The sequence below is a fragment of the Antedon mediterranea genome, chromosome 9 (genome assembly GCF_964355755.1).
Source record: "Antedon mediterranea chromosome 9, ecAntMedi1.1, whole genome shotgun sequence".
Lineage (NCBI taxonomy): Eukaryota > Metazoa > Echinodermata > Crinoidea > Comatulida > Antedonidae > Antedon > Antedon mediterranea.
Window position 1 is genome coordinate 21607676 of NC_092678.1, and position 22388 is coordinate 21630063.

Consider the following 22388-nt stretch of genomic DNA (forward strand, 5'->3'; position numbering starts at 1 on the left):
TTCAAATTACTTAACAATAGTGAATTATTTCTTCTTATTATAATATAATTAAATAATATAATTATTTTAAATTCATAAATATTATTTAAACGCGTTTGTTTTCTATAATATATTTTAAAATACTGTAATAAAATCTTTTGTTTTTGGGTCGTTCGATCCCGGCCCCGAAAAGGGTAGGTCAAACAAGATGCAATATGGCAGGCCTCTGGTCTGGTTATGTTGACAAAATAAAATCTTTTTTCGGCTTCATTTGGACTTATCTGTGGGTAATTTGGTTCGTGCTTGTTTTCTTCCTAATCTACGTGCTCCGAACACCTCTCAAAATAAGCGAAAATATGAACATTGGTGAGTATAATGCATTAGTTATCTTCAGATGAAGTTGAAAAATATTTTTTTACCTCGGCCAAGAACTATTAAAGCAGCCGCCTCCTGCTGCTGATGGGGTGCCGTTGGAAGTGTCAGTCTCCTCCTCTCCAAGACGAATAATAGGCCAGACGTAGGTCTACGTGAACGCACTGTCAAAGTGTAAACATAAGCATAGCCTACCACATCATATTTTAGTTATTAACTATTGTCGTTTATATTATTAATTGCTAGCCTTTTAGGCCTAGCTAGGCCCTAGTTGTTTACTATCATATTTATTATTATTAATTCATGTTATTTTTATTTAACCTTGAAACATTGCATTATTATTTTTCAAGTCAATTCAAGTAATTTCTAACAATATCAAATCAACCCTTCAAACAAGCACTCATTTGTGTTCAATGAATAAACAGTAAAATGTTTTTCAACTTGAAGAATACGCATCATCAATTCAATACGTTTTATCACGAATAGCGCGAGCGATGCATGATGGGAGGGAATTGGGAGCAACAGCGTATAATCAAAACTGGTGGTGGCGCTATTGCTCCCAATTCTCTCCCATCATGCATCGCTCACGCTATTTGCGATAAACTTTATTGTGATTGGTACATGACAATTGCTGTAAAAAAAATCACAAAATATTTTACTGACAATAAAAAGACCAAAAAGGACAAGCCGGTTCTGTACAAGCAAATGATTGTAAATCTGGCAAAAAAAAGCTTTTAGATAAAATCTTGTGAAATCATACACTAATTCCATCAACAATTTAACTAGTCTACTCATCCATCCTACTCATGCATCCATGATATTATCATCCCATCAACCAGATAACCTCCATTCATACTCTTCACCTAGCCGTCCGTTGACTCCTCAGCTGTCTGTTGACTTCTCGGCTGTCTGTTGACTCCTTAGCTGTCCGAAAATTAATTAGACAAAAAACATTCCATCCAATAGGATATATTTTGTGTAGTTTTTTTTTGGGAATACTGTATTTTAAAAAAATGTACAAAAATTAAAATTTCTATGAAATAAAACCACCCAGGTTTTTGTATGCAATTTCATAGTAGTTTGTAAAATCATTGAATTATTTAACATACTATACTAATTAACTACCCAATTTGGAATAATCATTACATAATAATTTCAACAATGCATTAGAAAAAATATGTGTTACTATTTACTAAAATAAACTTCAGAATGATAAATTTTAAAGGGAGCCCTCTATTGTTATAATATTAATTGCTATTGTGTGTGTAATGAGGGTGAAAAGTTCATAGTAGACACATGTACTAAAGATTATAGTCATTACGGTGTATAATCATCATAATGTAATTCTACGCAACCAGTGTTGATTTACTGGTAAGCATTTTAAACAGATTTATTTAATATAAAATTCAGTATAAATTGAAAGTTATATTAGCAATGCGTTTTTAGTAAGAATCAACGTACAGTATAGATCAAACATGACATATTGACATTTATAGTTTTTCAATATAGTTTATTAATATTAGTTTATGTAACTGTTAATTAACAACATTTGGACTTGCTTGATTACTGTTAAAGCATTGGTTCTAGTGGCAGATAGCTACAGTATATAGTGTGCTCCAGTCCAACCAAAAATAATAAGCCACTGGGAAAAAAATGAGCCACTTTTTAACTTTAAGTATTTGAAAAATATGTACTGTATGATTTTAGCTTCATTTTGATATTGATTTTAAAATTTATTTTAATGTTTTAATTCATTGCTTTACTGTGTAACCTTGTGTACAGTATAATTTGCAAGGCCTTATAGAATAAATGCTGAAGCAAGCTATCATGATAAAGAAAGTTATAATAATATTACTGTACTGTGATAACTGCTAAAGTCAACATAATGTTCTGTAGAGCCGACAGTACATTATAATTTATAGTTTTTATAACATGCTCAGATTGTTGTTGTAACAAGCCTAGTACCTACAGTGATTATTATTGCACAGTCTTTGTACATTCAGACTGAGACGCTATCGTTAAATAAGCATAATTCAGACCTTGATTTAAAAGGAGCGCCATGGCGCTGACGCTCCTTGGCGCTCCTGAAAACGATCAAAGGAGCGCCTAAAATAGCGCTCCCCAACCTGTTACAGTGCGTCATAAAAATATATAAGAATATTAACCCCGAATACAACACACAGTCTATATATAGTCGCGCAAACGATCTTTGTTATGGCTACCCCCGATAGGCTAGGCGCGCCTACGATCTTTGATGTTGCGAGAAAAATATCGTAAACAATTCATTCTAAATATAGTATCAGAACGTTTAATCGGTCGCTCAAAAAGACTGCCGACAGAAGACCGTAATTATACAGACCTAGTTTTTTTGGTCACATGGCATGAAACGCGATACTTTCTGCTTTTAACCGCAACATCTCACATGTTTTTTTTTTTTAACTCAGTACGAGAGGGTGGCTGGCCGACGATAAACAGTAATTAAGATCGTGTACCTGGATTTTGTGTCACATGACATGAAACATAATACTCTCTGATCTGATCTTAACTGCTCACATGTTTTCCCCTCCAAATTCTGGTCGGGCCTTTTCTTAAGCCTTAATTAATATGGAATATATATTTATTTTGCATATATTTTGTTGGTGTCCTAGCCTAGGCTAGGTGTGATTGTTTTTATAATTCGCTAACCCAAGGTAGGATTAAATAATTTATAGTGTAGGCCGCCGAAACTAGACTAGGCCTAGATAGCCTCGACTCTCTCTCTGCGTGAGCTGAGGTCCACGGACCCGATGTCGTCTCGTCGGCGGATTTCCAAATTAGGATAACCTATGCGTAGGCCTAGCTAGGGTGGCTACAAAAATTGTCAACTATCTTTAGATAGGATTTTAATTAGCAAACAATACATTGTTTGTTTGCATTGTCCATGCTTCTAAAGGCGATGACAATACAATGGTGTTTACTAACCCTACGAACCACCCTACGATCGACGCGTATTTAGATAATTATCATAACAATACATCGTAGACTAAGTTCAGAGAACAATGACCTACGATGAATTTTACGTGCGAGAGTACCATTTCCGGCCATCTAGAGGTGTCATTTATCAAAATTCGGCTCGCCGCAGGCCCAACCATGGTGGGCCTGTGCCTCGGATACTTAATCAAAATAATGGCTCTCCTCAACATATTGAGGAGAGCCATTAGGAGCTCTCCTCTTATATTTATAAATCAAGGTCTGATAATTATTGGTTTGAAAGAAAGGCTAGTCTCCTTTTCATCCTCTCGTTGGGTAACAACATTCAGACGATCGCAATCATAGTCTTTAGTAGTCTTTAGACATAATTGAATAGCTTTGTTACTATTATTCAGGCTCCATCTACCGTTCTATAGAGGATGTATAAGAACATGTGACTTGTAGTATGTCAGTTGATTGGTTGTCATTGTTTGACACGTTCCAGCTGTGTCTCTAACTGTTTGATTATAACGATCTCCGTTTAAAGCATCATGTCCAGTACAGGTAGTAGGTATTTGTTATCAAATCCAAATTTGTTATTAGGATCATTTTTTAATTATTATTATGTATTACGTTTACCATGTTTGCTATTTATTATCTGATTTTAAAGTATTTTATTTACTACATTACTGTACAGATTAGTTTTAATTTTTATTCATATATTTTAGATTTTTTTGCTTTTTACTACTGTATAAAATATACTTTAAGTTCCCAAGGTATTTATTTAAATAAGATCTTTTTCTTATAAAGTGTAAAACTGTACAGTATTTTTGGCATATTTAAATTGTTATATTGGTAATAATTGATATTATCATGTGTTACTATAGGGACATGTCAAAATAATTTACAGTACTGCAGGTACTGCAGTAGAATCATTTTGACCTGGTAATTTTTAATTTGAATATTAGGATGTAAATTATCATTACTTTTAAATGATACATACAGTACAGTATCATTATTTTGCATATGTTAGATTTATAGTAGACTAATTTTTTTTGTAAAATATCAAATATCAGCAATAAATATTAAATAATTTATTTTTATCTACATTGTTTATTTAGAGAGGAAATACAGGATCTAAACTAATTAGTTCAGTTTAAAGTCTAAAGTAATTATAATTAATATAGCCATAATAATAATAATAATAATGAATAATAATAATATTAATAATAACAACTTTATTTAAAAACGGATGCAACACTTGAATCACCAGATTGTTGTTTTTCACAAGGCCGTTACTTACTATAAAATAATTTACACAAGTTATCATTTACAGTACATATGAATATGATTAAAAAAACTATACAAAAAAAACCCCCAAAAAACAAAAACAAAAAATATAAAATGATATACTGTAGCTGGATGAAAATATGGATATTTATTAAATAGTTCATCCATTAAGCTTCCTTGTCAGTGAACCACTGTCGTCTGCATTATCATGCACGATTACTTCCTAACTGCATACACTGAATTTTGTTAATATTTAACTACTACAGTAATATTGTATAAAATATGTCTGCAAATTATTTTCTCTGACAGCAAAATTACAAGGTTACTCAAGTTCAACAGCACATGATTTTAATAATTCACAAACCTCATTTTACTTTTCGTTTTATTTACAGTATCGTTAGATTTTGATTCAAATTATATGAGTTTTATTATTAACAAAGAAATCAAATACGCGAATGTTCCCACATAAAAATGGAATGTTCTAAAGACGACCTTGTCTTGTTTTTGCATGAAATGTGAACATGTACAATCTAATGATATTGTCTGCAAGAAATCACAAATCAAAAAGATTTTTTAAAAATTGCCGGAATAGAAATATTATGGTAAAGTTATTTTTATTGCACAATTTATTGTTTATATCATACTGTACCACTTATGCATTCTTTTATAATACTGTCTTTTGTAAAAAAAAAAGTATATTAGATTTAGAACACGTTTATTGATTATTTTGTAATGGTTATATTTATACTCAAATTATCAATTTTATTTTAGAATTATTTTTTTTTATCAGTACTGTAGAGTAAAAATAACTGCTTGATTTTAGATAGGTGTGTCTTACTGTATTAATTATGGTCTAGCATTGTCTGCAATATTCTTCAAAATGTCCTTAATTGATATTCATTAAAGAAATATAATATATATAAATATTATCTATAGTAGACAATACATTCTACAGTATACAGTAGTAAAACACTATTTTTTTATTTTAACCTATTTTAATTTTGGTGAAAAAAGTATTTCTTTTCTGCATAATTTAATGAACTGATGCATTTAAATTGTTTCTATCAGGATCTTTTTTTTTTATATTCTAGAAGATTCTTTCGGTATACAGTACAGTTAATAAGAATTTGTGTGTACATGAGAGGTGTGGGTGTGGAATACAGTAGGCAGTTATAATGGCAGTGTCTCAAAATAACTAATATCATTTTTGGTGTGGTGTGGTATTGCATTTTCACCCATCCAAGTTTTTTGTTTTTTAAATGTTATTGTTTGTACAATTTTGACATATTTAGTGCTATGTACTACTGTACAGTGTTGTATAGAACTGTAAAGTGGAAAGAGGATGTAAACTTGAATAGGGAGAGGAGTGGTTAAAGTTAATTGTTAAAACATAAAAACTTTTAGATTTGGTTTGTAATCATGTCCACCGTTTCTTTTGTTTTACACTACTCTGTATTACAGTTTAATAATACAACATTTAATGAATCTGGACATAGATGCTATGTATAGGTAATTGGAGAAAGTGGGTGGACATGAGTTTACTGTATGGTCAAGTTATCGGTTTAATGGTATTCACATATCAACTGTTGAAAATCATGTGTTAAAACTGCATGTAATATGAATTTGTATTCATAATGTGTCGGATTTTAATTTATTAATCTATTTCGTGCCTGCTGTAGCTTACTGGGATAAACCTAGATGTTTAACAGCTACAGTATATTATGATGCAAAAGATAAAACATCCCTTTCAGTAATGAACTAACCACGCCCTCACATGGGCCTGGCTTAAAGTACCACCATAATCATTTCTTTTCGTAAGAAAGTTTATTTTTCAGATTTATGTGCAATGTTATTTTCTATTTTAATATTTCATTGTACATTCTTTTTTCTTCTGTACAAACAGTTTTAATTTGCATTAACTTTATCCATAACTTGCATATTTTTCAGCCTGGTTTTTTTGTATTAATTTATTTCATTTTTTTTTATTCTGCAGTGGCAATGTTTCTGAATACGTTGACTCCCAAGTTTTATGTCGCCTTAACTGGAACGTCGTCTTTGATATCAGGTCTTATATTGGTGAGTATCTTGAAGGACCAGATGTAAAACACAAAATGTCCTTCAGTCCTCTTACTGTGTAAGCTTGCCATACAGTAAAATAAAGAAATAAATCTGTAATATCCTGGAATCCTCTAAAGCGTGGTTCCCACTAGCGACGCAACGCAAGGACGTAATGCAACGTAATATTCGCTTGTGATTGCTAACTGTCTATAACTTCGCTTGTCATTGGTTAAAACACTTGCGTTGCAATTACGTCCTTGCGTTACGTTTTAGTGGGAACCAAGCTTAAGCGCTGTACAGTATATTTTAAAAAAATAAAAGATGTACTGTCGTAAATTGACTGCGCCCCTATATGATTGCAAGTTTTGATTACCGAGGAATCAAATATTAACTATTAAAAGCTGTCTAAAAAAAGAAAACTTGAGAGAAGTTCTCTTCTTATATAATTTTGTTTAATTCATAAAATTATCACTGCTGATTAACATCCGTCGCTTGTTAACTTTACTGTGAATAATTATGAAGTGAATATATGGTGATTATGCATTGCCAATTTTCCATTTTTATAAAATGATAACGTGTTGTTAATTACAGTAGGTTAGTATGTAAAACTAATGTACTGCAGTAGCTGCAGTAGACATGGTCCCTAATTTTTAAAGCAAGTTTTTTTAACGAACTTGAGCTATTATATTACTATACAGTACAGTAGTGTTTTTTTTATTAAAACATTTCATTAATTTGTTCATTTTTCTACAATACAAGTAGTTTAGCATATTCTTCCATAAATTGTTTCATTAGTATTATTTGACCTGACATTTAATATACATTACTAAGTTAAACTTGCTAGCAGTCAATTTGACATGATCTGTAATTCTGTGTCATCGTTCAGCTCCTCATATCTCAAGAAGGCATCTACAGCATAGATGATCAGGTATAATTATTATGTTTTATCAAAGGCCGTCGTATCACTCAGGAGACTTTGATGTTTTTTGATTTGACGTCAGAATGGGTTTATATAGTATTATAAAGCATTCACATTGTTGATTAATAGTAAAGAATTCACATTGTTTACCTGTATATGAAATGTCCACTACTATTATAAACAGTTAATTATAACACTACTTAAAGCTCTGAATACAATATCATTATCAAACTAGTTAAATTACAAAAAAAGTGTGATATGCCCAAATATGATAGTGATATGCCCAAATAAGGTAGTGATATGCCCAAATAAGGTAGTGATATGACACCATCACATAAAGTTTGATAGTGTAGACAGAGGGAAAAACGAATATGATATAATGGGTTAACATCCAAACAAACAGTACAGTATGCACCTTTTTATCTTTGAAAACAGGCAATTCCTTAAATCCATTGATGCTTGACTCGTACGTAGTGTATTATTATTTCCTCTGAAGATCATCTTAAAAATTAAATTTGTTGTTTGTGAATCAAAAATACCATTAAGTATAAAAATCACATCATTGCAAACTCCTATTGTCTTCCTTGTTTAATCTAACCATAGTGAAGCTTAGTGAAGTTAGACATTACAAACGGACAATTACAATTAAAATTTATTGCCAATTACAACACACTGCAGTAGTCCGATTGTATTGTGATTCCTACTGTAACTGTACTTCACACAATCATACATCTGTCTTTACGCATAAATTATTAGATGTACCGTACCAATTAATATCACTTTGACTGCAAATAAAGTGCTGTGTGTTTTGTAAACTAAAGCTCTGTCTACACTATCAAACTTTATGTTACAAAATGTGATGTGCCCATATATGGACATGATGACGATGATCTCTACCATATTTAGGCATACTGTATCACTACCATATTTGGGTACAGTACATCACTCTTTTTGTCAGTAGATAGTATAGACAGAGCTTAAGTATTCATACAGTTACTCCAGCAACTTTTAAAGCTACTTCCACCGCACATTAAAACTTTTGAACAAAAATCAGTACTGCAGTAACTTTCTATATTTTTGACATGATCCTTCAAAACAGAGGAAATTCGCGGTTGAATGATTTGACGACGATTTGAAATCATATTCAGTGCATGTATGCATTTAAGTATTTGAATTAAACTACAACATAAAATATTTTCTACTTAATGTTGATACAGTATTTTGGCGACAAGAATATCAAAATAGTGCAGTTGGGTTTGAGCAACATGTACAGTAAAAGTTGCTTGTTGCTACCTCACCCCTATTTTCCCATTTATGGAAACAGTACAGTTTATTTCGTTTAAAAAAATAATTATATATTTTAGAGAAAAATAATACATGGATCTCTCTAAATTGTTTTTTCTGACTTTGTTAACAATTATTCTGGAAGCTTTGCCATTCAAAGTTTAAGTTTACTCTACTGTAAGTAAGTTGTCCATTTTGTACAGTACATCCCATCTGAAGGACGAGGCAATGAGAAAGCATCGGTACAGTACATCACATCACATAATTATTTACTTTTCCAAAACTGCACCTACAGTACTGTACTGCAGTACACATTAGTAGTACCTGTATATTCCTTTGCGTCCACTGTTATATGTTTTTACAACAATTAATTATTTAATGTTACATTAATGTTGAAATTATAAATGGCCATTAATGTGTACATTAATGCATAATGCTAGCATTTTACATACATTAATGTTAGCATTAATTCCATAGAAAGATACTAAATGTACTTCCAAATCCTGATAGCTTTTCATGTTCTTTTCATGTCCTTTAAATATTATAATTTTGATAAAAAGTCGACCGATTAAAAAAGGCCACATGAAGAAAACTCATTTATTTACATTGACAACTGACATAGTAGTATGTAATATGTATGATGTTTGTTCAATGTTTTATCAAGCTTTATAATGTTCATTTGTTTTGCGTCATTCTATCATCTCTCATGCAGACCTTATTTGTTTTACTTTTTTAAACTATACTATTCTATCCTAAGGGTCACGTCATGTCAGTGCAGGCAATTTAGCCAATCTCTCATCGGTCTACAGCAGTGGCCGCTCTGAGTGACCTACTGTATTAAACTGGGATAAGCCTTTCCTACTCATCAAAGGATGCGTCTATTTCGAGCCTAGCTTACATGGATAAACCGACACTAGCCCATGCTCTCCAGATGGAGAGCTTAGATAGAAAAAAGATCATAGAATACTCCTGAACCATAATGGACCACGCCCTCATGTGGTAACGGTCCAATGTGATATTTTGTATTCAGTTGGATAGAAGTTCCTAGTAAAATGAAGTGAGTGAATGAATAAAATGAGAAAATTAAGTTTATCTGTATTACCGTACCCTTGCCTACATGTATATTACGGTTCAGCTAGTTCAAGGTTTTAAATTTTAAATAATCTTTTTTTTTATAGATCTTTGAATGGTGGTACTTTCGAAAATATGGAACCTCGTTTATAGAACAAGTGTCATTGAACCATCTGTCTCCGTGGCTAGGAGGGGGTGAAAACACTAACAGTAACAATTCTGGACAGAACACTGCTCCAGGTAAGTTTCTATCATCTGTTATTGACTATCAGTGACACAATGTACAGTAGGAGGGAGTAAGAAAACTAAATAAAAGATTCTAGAGGACACTTGGGATTAGATTATTTCCTACAGATCTTCTGTTTTCTAACTATCGCCGCCATGGCCAAGTCAATATTGGCTCCTTCATACTGTACATGCAATATTTATTGACATCCGAAACATTAATTGTATATTTAAATACCTTTTCGTATACAGTAACAGACTTGTGAGTTCACATAGTGACATAGTTTCTGACAATAATTAATGTACAGTAAATGTTATTTTTTCCTTATAATACTTTACTGTAGGTTGTTTTGACATAATGCCATTCAAAATCTTACATAAGCCCCAAGACATCTGTAATTCAAATTATATGTTCAGTTTTTTTTTTTTAATCTCGCATCCATAAATTTGGAAACGTCTGTTGAAAATGTTGCGTTAGCTGACAAAAATTTGGGTGGAAAAATAGAGGATGTAGTTGAAGGAAAGATGTGTTGACAAGAGTGGAGACAAGTAGACAGCCATGAAATCTTTAGTAGAATTCCTCATTTGGGACATCTGTATTTTAAAGGGGACATCCCTGTTAAGGAGACACACATTCCAATATGTTGGGCCTAACTGTATTCAGAGGAAACTTCTATTAAAAGACACTTTCCAATGAAATGAACAAGAGCAATGGACAACCTGTATTCTGAAAAAATGTATTTAATCTTCAAAGTATTTAATTTCACTTTAATAGTTATGAATTATTGTATCTAAATTTACCTTGTTGTGTTCTCTACGAATTTGCCTACTGAATTTTAAGTAGTAATTTAATAATTTCGTAGTTCATTGTGTTAAATGCGGCAATGGTTATGTAATATTAATGGTAGCCAAATTGTATGACTTTACACCTGTACTAAACTATGATAAGGTACCGGGTCAAAATGATTCTACTCCAGTACTGTAAATCTACATTTTGTTTTTTAACTTGTTTATTCAAATCATACACATTGTTTATTGTGGTGACTGTCTTATAAACTTTTACATTCAAGCATGTTTATTGCAGTAGTTACTCCAGTAACTGCAGTATAATAATTTTGACATGATCCTATAACAATATGTATTTTTAATACTACGGACATATTGTCAAATGTCATAAAACAACAATTTGAATAATAATTCTATATTTAATATTGTTTGTATAGAATGCAAGACGTGGCGGAATCCGCTGAATCTGTTTCGTGGGTCCGAGTATAATCGCTACGTTTGGGTAACCGGTAAAGATCCGTTAACGTACTACGATATGAACCAGTCGGCCCAAGACCACCAGACGCTGTTTACTTGTGAAGTTGATAACACAAAACCAGCGGAAGAAAGTAAGAAAAATGTTTCTAGCTCTAGTTGACCCATGACCTAGAGGATCGTAGGGGCGTAACAGATAAGATACAGTGCACCAATTCCTTCTTCTCATCATGATAATGATACATAGGCATTTAAGCTGTATCTCCTAGTGGTGCCTATCTCCAATCCGGGCTGGCGGGGATTTGCTATATGGCCTCTATGAATGGATGACTACTGTAGTTGGGAGATAGAACGTAAGTAGACCAATCCCAGTACTGATCATTCGGGAATGATGATAATATTAATATTTAATACTTTCTATGACTTGTTTTTCTTCTTTGTCATCAGTAATGTTGAGAGCATGGAGAGAGAGAAATCCACAGAACCGAATAAAAGCTGCCAAAGAAGCTTTGGAGATTGCTCCAGAGTAAGTAATTATTCTAATCATTATCGGGATCTAAATACAGACAGATAATAGCAAGATTGTAGACGACAAAGACAATAATTTAACAGATCATGGCTTAGGGGCGGATCTACCATTATAAATTAGAGGGGGAGGGTCTAAATATTTCATAAATAATAAAAACGATAAAAATAGTCATTATTTTATTTTAAAAGTTAAGTTTTAGGGGGTGGGGGGGGGGAGCTAAAGCCTGTTTAGCCCGCCAAAATCTGTGCCTGTGACGGTCGTGGATCATGGACGGAATCCACTTTCTAGTGATCACACTTTTAAAAAGTACAATATTTTTTAATAAAGATAAAACAAACAAACAAACAAACAAACAAATAGCCGTATGTTGTATCGTATTAAAAGAAGTTCATAGTTCAGTATTAGTCATGACGAACTTTGACATTAATACGTTACAACATACACCTACACACCACGTTATCGCATTTGTACTTGCTAAATTTAGCTAGCATTTATGTTAAAAGGCTGGCGGCTGGCAGTCAATATGCAAAGTAGAATTAATGTGAACATTAGCCATGTAATACTAATACATTCACTCAATGGATAAACTTGATATGGTAACATGACCAATTAACATCTGTCTGTGATGAAATGCGCTTGAAATGACCAAAAATGGGATTATTTTCACGCATTAAATGTTCGTCATTATGCTAAAACATATTTTGATAGTATAACACTGTGCGAATGTTAAAATTCCTTAAGAATTATGTAAAAATTATTCTACTGTTTACTACTATTCTACATTTTTACAGCAATAACTGATATTTTTTTTTTTCAATTGAGGTAGAAGTTTATGAGGCAGTAGCTGCTATAATCAGAGTGTATGATAACCAAAAAATTTATAAATAATTGTATCATGAGTAAACAAAATGTAATTATGCAGTAACTGCAGTAAAATAATATATAGCATATTGATATTTATTTTATTTCTTTTTAAGCACAACACAATAAAGTAAAATTGTAACATTGTAAAACTAAGAAATGAAACAGAGACAACCACAAAACAACTCCAAATGTCATGTAAATTAAAGATGGAAAATGTATCTTTAAAAGTGTAAACAAAATTACAAATATAAATAAAATATTTTTAGATGGTACAGAAATGAAAATAATATACTGTACATAAAGGAGTATGTGAGTAGAATACAGTCCAAAGATTGATTAGTTAATATCAAAATATTCCTACTGCTTTGTTCAAAGTCTTCTCTCAACATTATCAAATGTGTTTAATAATGTTTTGTTACAAAATAAACAGATATTAAAATCATCAGCAGGAAGAAAATTATACACAAACCTCTAAAATCAATAAATAATTCTCGAAAAAAACAAGATTCAATTTCAGAATCGATTTTCTTGCATAAGTGAAGACCACAGTGATTGATTAAAGTAATAAATCTAAAACTGCCGTAACATTTGTAGATTAGATTAATATGAAATGTTATCTTTTCTTTTAATCGATAACTTTACGTAAAGGTCAGATTTAATACATGCATTGTGCCGATGAAAAACAAATCCATGCTCTCTCAGATAACTTTCTTAATTGAGGCAGTGTAGGGAAGGTAGTTGGCCTGTTTTTAGCCTTTTTTAAACAGTGTGTAGCATTGAAATCCAATGGCTGTTTTTACCATTTACAGTCACTTGGTTTAACAGAAATGCCCTAATTGGTTTAAATACTCCTATCTACGTGAATTCCACTTAAGAAAAATATTTGGCTTAAGTGAAATACTTGGTATTTAAGGGAAATATCTCCCTTAGGTGTAATTTTCAAATTTGGAGAATGGTACAATTACAGTGCAAGAATTGACTCCCTTACTTAAAAGAATACTATTTTAGAATTACTCTGTTAATACCACTCAAGTGGAATTGACTTTAGTGAAATACTTAGTATTTAAAGGAAATATCTCGCGTGTAATTATCAAATTGGACCACTGGTACAATTACAGTAAAAGAATCGAATCCATACTTATAGTAGACTAAAGAGTTATTATACTATTTTATGTAAATTTATTTAAGGGAAATGCTTCATATTTAAGAGAAATACCTCACTACAATCTTGATAAAGAAGATACATGTTTACATTAAATTATATATTCAAATTCACCCTTTTCAACCAGGACTAATAAGAAAATTAAAAATGATGCCAAATAAATCTGGATGATCATTTATCGTTAAGATTATTCTTCTTAAAGTTTAACAAATGTTTCATTAATAATTAATAATAAACTTAACATTTAAAATGTTTGTTTCCAAGTAACAAAACCAATATGCATCTATTATTAATGAAAACACTGTTTTTAACATCAGACTGATTAATTATTTCATGTACGTTAAGACTTAACATGCAATATTGCCGATAGCAGACTTGATATGATTAAACGATGCATCAAAAGATTAATTTTGTAGCAAATTTTAAAATACAATATATCTCATTATGTTGAGTGGTTAGTAAGTGATAAGAGTTTCTGAGAAATATACATAGCATTAGCAGGTAGTTATTAGATTTTATCATAGGAAATGTAGACAGTTGTTAAATATTAAAGATTTTTTTTTTTATCTCGAAGGCTTTTGTACTTCCTTCAATACAATAGGAAGGAAAAAATGCAACAAAAATAACATATATTTCAATGAACATTTTTATAATTATGATAATCCGAGGAAAAAAGGCACTCCTCCCTCTATCCGTGAACAGTAAAATTGAAAGGTTTTGGGTATACTAATATTGTTATTTCTTTATACTGGGTAGCCTCTTCAGTCAAAGATAACCCAGTTATGATCAGTGGCTGTGCGTGGCAGTGGCTGTGTGTGTGTACTAGTACACCGGGATAATACCCTACTCATCTCGAAAGATGTAATACATTCTTTAAAGTGCACATGAGCTATTGTACAACTGGATCTACGGTTTATAGTCCTTATCTGAAAATACTCGTTTTACCACCAGAACCATGGAGCAAGTGAGCATTGAACCCCTGCCGATGTTATGGCTACGTAATTACAGTTGCACTGTCTTAACCACTCGGCCACTCACTAGCCATTTTTTTTGGTTCATGTCCATGGGCCAAGATATTAGAACCCCTCTCCTTCAGAACTATTAAGGGAACACATTCAGGGAACACCCAAATTAAAGGAACTCTTTGATGGGTCATAAAAGTTCTGTTCTTCTTCTTACTGTTCCTCAGTTTAGAAGATTTTTTTTGTTTCAGGTAAGTCCAAAGAATGTATATCACAAGAATGAGTATTCCGCGATTTTTGCATGAGAAATTTGTAACAGAGAGCTCCAGTGAGTGATGCCCGCCCTCACAAGGGCGGATGTATACATTAATAAATAAGACTTGATTTAATAGACATGATACATGTCACATTAAATAGAATTATGAAGATTGTTTTTGCAAATTGTAAACTATTTTATAATACATATTTATTAACAAACTAGTGTTTATTCACTTTTACAGACAATTATTTACTAACATGCTAAGTTAGTTCACAAAAAAGGCCTAACACAGCAACACCAAAAATCAACGAATATTACTCAGCACGGCCTATTATTTACCATTGCCGTGTACTACTGTACGCCCGGTAAATTATGTATTGTTTTTATGATATAAATTAGTATAAAACACATGTTATTAATAGGAGAAAATGTTAAATGTCATTAACATTTATTTGTTTTACCAGAAACAAGTTAAATATAAGAATATTATTAAACTATCCTGCGTGAAAACGCGTAAACAGCAACACGCCCGGTCACGCTATCGTAGCGCCCGGTTGGTAAAGCAAACTGTTTATACGGCAGTTTTTACTAAATAAATTGCATAAAACGAACAATTAAATATCCAAATAGTATTTAACATGATGTTGGCATGTAGTTGATAACATTTTTTATCATGAAAATACTACCGGTGGTCCAGCCTTTGATTAGTGAAACCGTCACAAAAAGTTGTATACATCCCAGATACATCCACACTTATGGCGGCGTCCTACCACATGGACAATATTACTGTTACAGGGAAAATCGCGGATTACTCATTTTTGTGATATATATTCTTTGGTAAGTCCCATATGCAGAAAAAAAAAACGAAAAAAAAAAAAATTAAATTTGATCATTTTTTCTTCACAGTTGTTCAACGGCACTGATAATGCTCGCAGAAGAAGAGGCAACCACAATTTTAGAAGTTGAAAAATTACTTAAACAATCGTTAAAAGTCGCAGAAGCGAATTATCGGAAAAGTCTTGGTTTACAACATCACAGCTCAAGTCATGAGAAAATACATCGTAGGTTTTTAGTTGAAATTATTTTGATGATGTGTCTTACGACTCTGAGGCTGTCAAGTTGAAAAGTCATTCTTCTGTGCATGCTCAGAGTCATGTAGCCAGCCGAGAAACCAAAAGGTCGCTTATATCTAACAGTGTACTCTATTAAATGAAGTTTTAAATGTTGGAAAAATACACATTTTGAAAATGTGTTGTAATAAGAGAGATTGAGTTTATTAACTAGTTTGACAAAAAAGTTTGATGTACCCAAATATGGTAGTGACATGCCCATATATGGTAGTGATATGACATCGCTTTTTTTACATAAAGTTTGATAGTGTAGACAGGGCTTAGGTATATTTTAATGCCGCCTTCTTGGATGAATATTGAATAATGTATTGCTTGATTATTTCTCAAATGTCCATTTTAATTTCTGTCTTGACAGGGCGAGATACGAATGTCCTTGTTTACATAAAGCGTCGTCTGGCAATGTGTGCTCGCAAACTAGGTCGCGTGAAAGAAGCCGTCAAAATGATGCGAGATGTAAGTTGTTTATCGGTAAAATCAGGTTTTTGTTTTTGTTTTTTCTTGAAATGTGTTTCAATTGACCATTACTTGTGTTCAGAAGAAAATAGAATTTCCTCATCTCTACCATTTCTAAATTAATTAATTAATTTTCAGTATATCACTGAACTGCTAAGAAAGAATTTCTTCTGTGCCTATTAAGAGTAAATAATTTATGCGGGAACACAGGCTTTAAATTTAATGAATTTCTTGTTTTATAAAGAAAATAAAAAATCGGATTAAAAAAAATCCATAAATTAATATTTAAAAATATGTAAATATAAGCAAATGAATAATTTAATTGTGATGAATTTGTTTTATGTTTTTTTTTTTTCCAAATTAAATATTCATAATTATAGTAATGAATACTTTTAAGTCTGCTCTAAAAAAATATTTGATGCTGAAAGAAAAAGCATTTTATATAGTGTATTGTATGTTTTTGTATAGTTGTATAGTTTATATATATTTTCACGCTGCTGCTCTAGCCCGCTACGTCCCATTAGTACTACTCAATCAGAAGCTAAAGCAAGCAGCAGTTTTAGTTCTAAGGACGACAGTTTTGCGAAAATCAAAACTCCACTATAATTTATTGATGCCAGCTGCTACAGTAGACGCAAAAAACGTCTGGGAAAAGAGTCTATTAGGACATGTCATGCTAAAATTGCAAATCCCAAAGCATTTCTGGTATATTCACAGTCAGATATATTCATTGAATTATTATCGAAACAGTCCATTAAAGTTTGTGTTTGTAATAGGATACTTCACACTTGAAATATCTAGGGTGATGAAGTGACCCCCAGACTTGACCTTAGCAATAAAATTAACTAAAGTGACAGAAATTGAGTATTCACTTCTGTAACAAAAAAAAATAATATTTATTCACATATAAAAAGAGAAAAGAAACCCAAAAACCATTGTCTGATAGACAATTTAAGTATTTGTTGCTTTAAAATATTTTTCAATAAAGCGAGCAGCGTTTTTTGTAAGAAATATTTCTTGTTTAATATAGTCCTTTGTTTTTTTCATATACATTTGTTTTATATATTTATATGATGGTCTCTTGATTGTCAGCATATGCTGGTAAGGGCAACCCTCTTTAAACAAGGTTTAATTTAAAATTTAAAAAATTCTTTTCTTTCTTACACAAGTATATAAAATCCTGCTTGTGAATCTTGTTCCATGACACTAATCATCTTATGTGTTTATAATGAGTATTGATGGCCAATCACAAATCATGTACGTCATTTCGAAAGGGTAATTAAAATTGTTTGAATTAGAGTTAAAGAGGCATCAGCTACCGATTGAATGGCGCAATCGCCAAATCAATATACAATTTAACTAAATACATGTTACACGTTGTTTCCGCTACCCACTCTTTACTACATTCAATTAAAGGTCAAAGGTCTATTGTGATGAATACTTATGCGTAGTAAACTGTAGAAATATGTGTAGATACTTTTTAAATAATTTGTTTATGTAATGTAATCACTGCCGTAACTCATTAGTGTCTGCAACCCCTGTAACATACTACACAGTATGCCTGGTCCCTTTAATGTTTTACATAACATAATTATAACTGCATTGTACTGTTACATCTAACATGGTCCCTCACCATAATGCTCAGTTGTTAAATTCTTTGTGCTCTAAAGGCTGTTATACAAATGTATTATACCTTTCATCATTCCTTACATACCTTTTATGGTATACCTTTGCTATACCTTTGCTATAGATTTAAAATGCTAACAAAACAAACAATAACAACTTCGTTTTTTTTGCAGTTAATAAAAGAATATCCTATGGTAAGCGTATTCCAGATACACGAGAATTTAATAGAAACGTTATTGGAGATGCAGGCGTATGCTGATGTACAAGCTGTGTTGGCCAAGTATGATGATATAACACTACCTAAGTCGGCTACAATATGTTATACAGCGGCATTGCTAAAGGCTAGAGCAGTCAGTGATAAGTAAGTTGGGGATCTTAAGCTCGGTTCCCACTAGGAGGCAATGCAAGGATGTAATCGCTAGACAAGTGCTTTGACTAATCACAAGCAATGGATTATTCAAACTGTCGCTTGTCTTTTGTCAATGCACTTGCATTGCATCTATGTCTTTGCGTTGCGTCCTAGTGTCCAAGTGTTAGTAAACATATTTATCTTTTACATATATCGTGTACGCTTTACCCCTTTTACAGGTGGTGTTTTTAGGCTGATAACGTGATTAAGTTTGTTTCCAACAAGGGCGGATCTTTACGCAAAATTATGATTATTAACTATTACTTTTTTTGCAGGTTTTCGCCTGAAGCTGCGTCTAAAAGAGGGCTTAGCACGGCGGAGATGAATGCGGTAGAAGCTATTCATAGAGCTGTAGAGTTCAATCCACATGTTCCAAAGGTACTATAATGCTCTGTTACCAAATGTTTATTACCAAAAGGCTTTGAATTTGCTCAGTGGATTTCGATATTAAATTCTTATGATATTTCTTATTGGTATTTTTATATATTTGTTATTATTATTATTATTATTTTAATTCAGCCTTGTTCTACAATCATGACATTGTAAAAATGGTCACAGCCTTGCCATATTTGGGTCGTATTACGTTATAATAAGTTTGAACTTAAATTTTAGGAAGTTAATTTTTATTAAAGAGTGCAATTAATTTTTTTTTGATATTACAGGATTTTGTCAAATTTAATGTTGGCTTTTATAAGTAGGTCGTCTACGCCATGAACTGTCACAGAAGACTAATGTTGTTTATCGCTTTTAAATGTCATCTCTCAGCCGTCATTAATCGTTAATTCACTTACGCTGAATGTTCGTCTCTGACTTTGTGGCTATTGGCTAATTATATTTTTATATGTTGAGGTCAATAGAGATTTGTTAACTCATATTGGTTTCACTATTTTCCTGGAATTTTAAAATTAACATTTCTTATCATCATCGTGTATTCAAGACGATTTAAATAGTGAATAAATTGAAAATCCAAATTCCAATTTATTTCAGTCACAATTTATTTTTATTATTTATCTAAATGTTGTAAAAAAATATTTTAAGCCAATAATATCGGACTAGCATGTGATAGGCATGGATTTGAGCTTATCTGTACTATACTAATTGCATCCTTTAAGCAAGATGCTTAAACTCTCATTGCCTCATCCTTCGGATGGAATGTAAAGCCGTTTGGTCCTGTGTACTTAACAGTGCATGTTAAAGAACTTGGTACACTATTTGAAAAGAGTAGAAGTTTCTAGTTAAACTTGAGGACCAGAATAATACAGTTAACATTTAATAATTTAATAAGATTTTTTAAACACGCATATCCACCAAAGTGCTCAGGCGGAAAACTAATCCATAAACCTAAAAAATAAATCTAGACAAAAACCCACATAACTGCATTCCATTTACCAGCAATTTAAAGTGGTGCTAGTATATAACTCTATTTATTATTATTTAGTATTTGTTAGAAATGCGAAGTCTGATCTTGCCTCCGGAACACATCCTTAAACGTGGAGACAGCGAAGCGATAGCGTATTCTTTCTTCCATCTACAGCACTGGAAACGAGTTGAGGGCGCTCTGAATCTCCTGCACTGCACATGGGAGGGTACATTTCGTATGATTCCGTACCCACTGGAGAAGGGTCATCTTTTTTACCCTTACCCAAGTTGTACTGAGAGTGTTGATCGTGAATTGTTACCAGGTAATTTTTAAGTTAAGTTATACTTATGGCCTATGATACAGTTATGACATGTGATACAAATGTAACACTATATCACAGAATGTGCCTATGATACAATTATCGCATGTGATACAAATGTAACACTGTATCACAGAATGTGCCTATGATACAGTTATCACATGTGATACAAATGTAACACTGTATCACAGAATGTGCCTATGATACAGTTATCACATGTGATACAAATGTAACACTGTATCACAGAATGTGCCTATGATACAATTATCACATGTGATACCTATGAGAATGTGCCTTTGATACAGTTTTTTTTAAAATAGAAATCTAAATCATTGTTTTTGTGTTTTAGCTGCCTTCCATGAAGTATCTGTCTACCCTAAGAAAGAGCTGCCGTTCTTCATCTTGTTTACAGCTGGTCTGTGCACGTTTACAGCGCTTCTAGCTCTACTTACTCACCAGTTTCCAGATCCAATGGGATTTCTAGCAAAAGCAGTGAGTTTTAGAGAATTTAGAGGACGTCTTTGTGACACAACAATGTGTCCACTACTAAGCCTTAATCTTTGAAAAGTGTCCCCATAAAGGTGTGTCCCAACGGAAGGATTCTAATAAATAAAAAAGTACTGATGAAGAAAGCTTCTGGTACTTGAGATCTGACTTTCGTTAACAGAAAATTAAAAATATTAGAGATAAAGCTATAAGATATGTTTTTAAAATGTGTAGTAGTGATGATTGGTTTTGTTGATAATTTTTTTATTTGTGTTTTTTTTTTTCAGTTCCTTTCCTCTGTATCTGTTCCATTCAGTTACTTGGTGGATAAACTAGAAACAGTCATTCCTTCCAGCCTACTTCAGCAGCTGACAAAGCTCTAACACACCAAGAGGGCAGCAGACAACAAATGTTACCCAAATGCATGAGGGCAGCAGATAACATGTTACCCAAATGCAAGAGGGCAGCAGACAACCTAAATGTGACTAAGTTTACAGGTGCTAGTGTGTGTTTAAACAAAAAACTTTTGTTTAATTTATTTTCATTGAGGGTACTTAACTGCAGAATGAAACAAATATTTCACAAGGCATTAATTTTGCTTTTATCCAGATGTTCTGTTTTGTGTGATTTGCTAAGCACCAAATTCTAGAGGGACTAACATACATGGAGTTTTTTTATCAATGTTTATGGCATATTTAGAGCGAGATTTGTGCTCTGTTGGTTTGACTAAGACAACTTGAGCGATCGGTAGTATAGTTATTGAAAAAAGCTGGAATTGCTTTATGCTAAAGAGCTCCAGAATTACGAGAAAGTGATACGTGAGTATGTAACGTGGACTTTATCCAGATTTTCTTATTTTAGTGTTTTTTTCTTGTGGATGAAGGACTTTTGTTTTGGTAGTTCTTTTATTTACAACAAACAGTAATAAGATGCCATTATCATTCTTCGCAATATAAATGTTGAAAGAAACAGATCAATTAATACTGCAGTACATGCAGTAGTTCACGTTCATATTATTTTTACTGGACTTGGCTAAGTGGTATCGCAATGATGGCTATCCATTTAGGTGCTACAATTTTTGTTACGCTAATATCATGACATTGGATCAAAAGGAATCGTACAGAGTCGCTGTTTTGCTGAGACTTGCCGCTGCATACAACACCGACGTTGTATATAAAGCTTGTTTTCACTAGAAAGCAACGTGATAACGTACGCGAGTTAATTTATTCAATTGCAAACAACAGTTCATCCAAACTGTAGTTTGTGATTGGTTAAATTATTGTGATGCGTGTGCTGCCCTAGTTGGACCAAGCTTTATCTTCGTTTATGCTAAATCAACATGACATTGGATCGTAAGGAATCGTACACAACAAAAGAACGTACTCGCAACTGAAGTTAATTTGTCCAATCACAAATGACAGT

At 32.3% G+C, this 22388-nt stretch overlaps 1 protein-coding gene across 3 annotated transcripts; it reads left to right on the top strand.

The window, feature by feature from the left end:
- The first annotated feature begins 173 nt into the window (after positions 1 to 173).
- On the top strand, positions 174 to 21946 carry LOC140059499 (suppressor of tumorigenicity 7 protein homolog). Of its 3 annotated transcripts, none has more exons than XM_072105424.1 (12): positions 174 to 345; positions 6584 to 6666; positions 10030 to 10162; positions 11371 to 11541; positions 11855 to 11933; positions 16090 to 16244; positions 16669 to 16766; positions 18566 to 18753; positions 19077 to 19179; positions 20240 to 20483; positions 20830 to 20972; positions 21254 to 21946. In XM_072105424.1, exons 1-12 carry the CDS (start codon positions 195 to 197, stop codon positions 21347 to 21349), a joined length of 1644 nt encoding a protein of 547 aa, XP_071961525.1. In that variant the 5' UTR covers positions 174 to 194; the 3' UTR covers positions 21350 to 21946. The 3 variants fall into 3 exon arrangements, with proteins under 3 accessions (XP_071961525.1, XP_071961529.1, XP_071961526.1); XM_072105428.1 differs by lacking the exon at positions 174 to 345 and adding an exon at positions 1699 to 1722; XM_072105425.1 differs by lacking the exon at positions 174 to 345 and adding an exon at positions 5152 to 5192.
- Positions 21947 to 22388: the final 442 nt, after the last annotated feature.

Bases quoted from the DNA above. Each gene is read 5' to 3' on its own strand.
- LOC140059499 (XM_072105424.1), top strand. From the start codon at position 195: ATGGCAGGCCTCTGGTCTGGTTATGTTGACAAAATAAAATCTTTTTTC. The intron at 10,163-11,370 runs GTAAGTTTCTAT...TTGTTTGTATAG, and splicing joins TGGACAGAACACTGCTCCAG to AATGCAAGACGTGGCGGAAT. The intron at 19,180-20,239 runs GTACTATAATGC...ATTATTATTTAG, and splicing joins TCAATCCACATGTTCCAAAG to TATTTGTTAGAAATGCGAAG.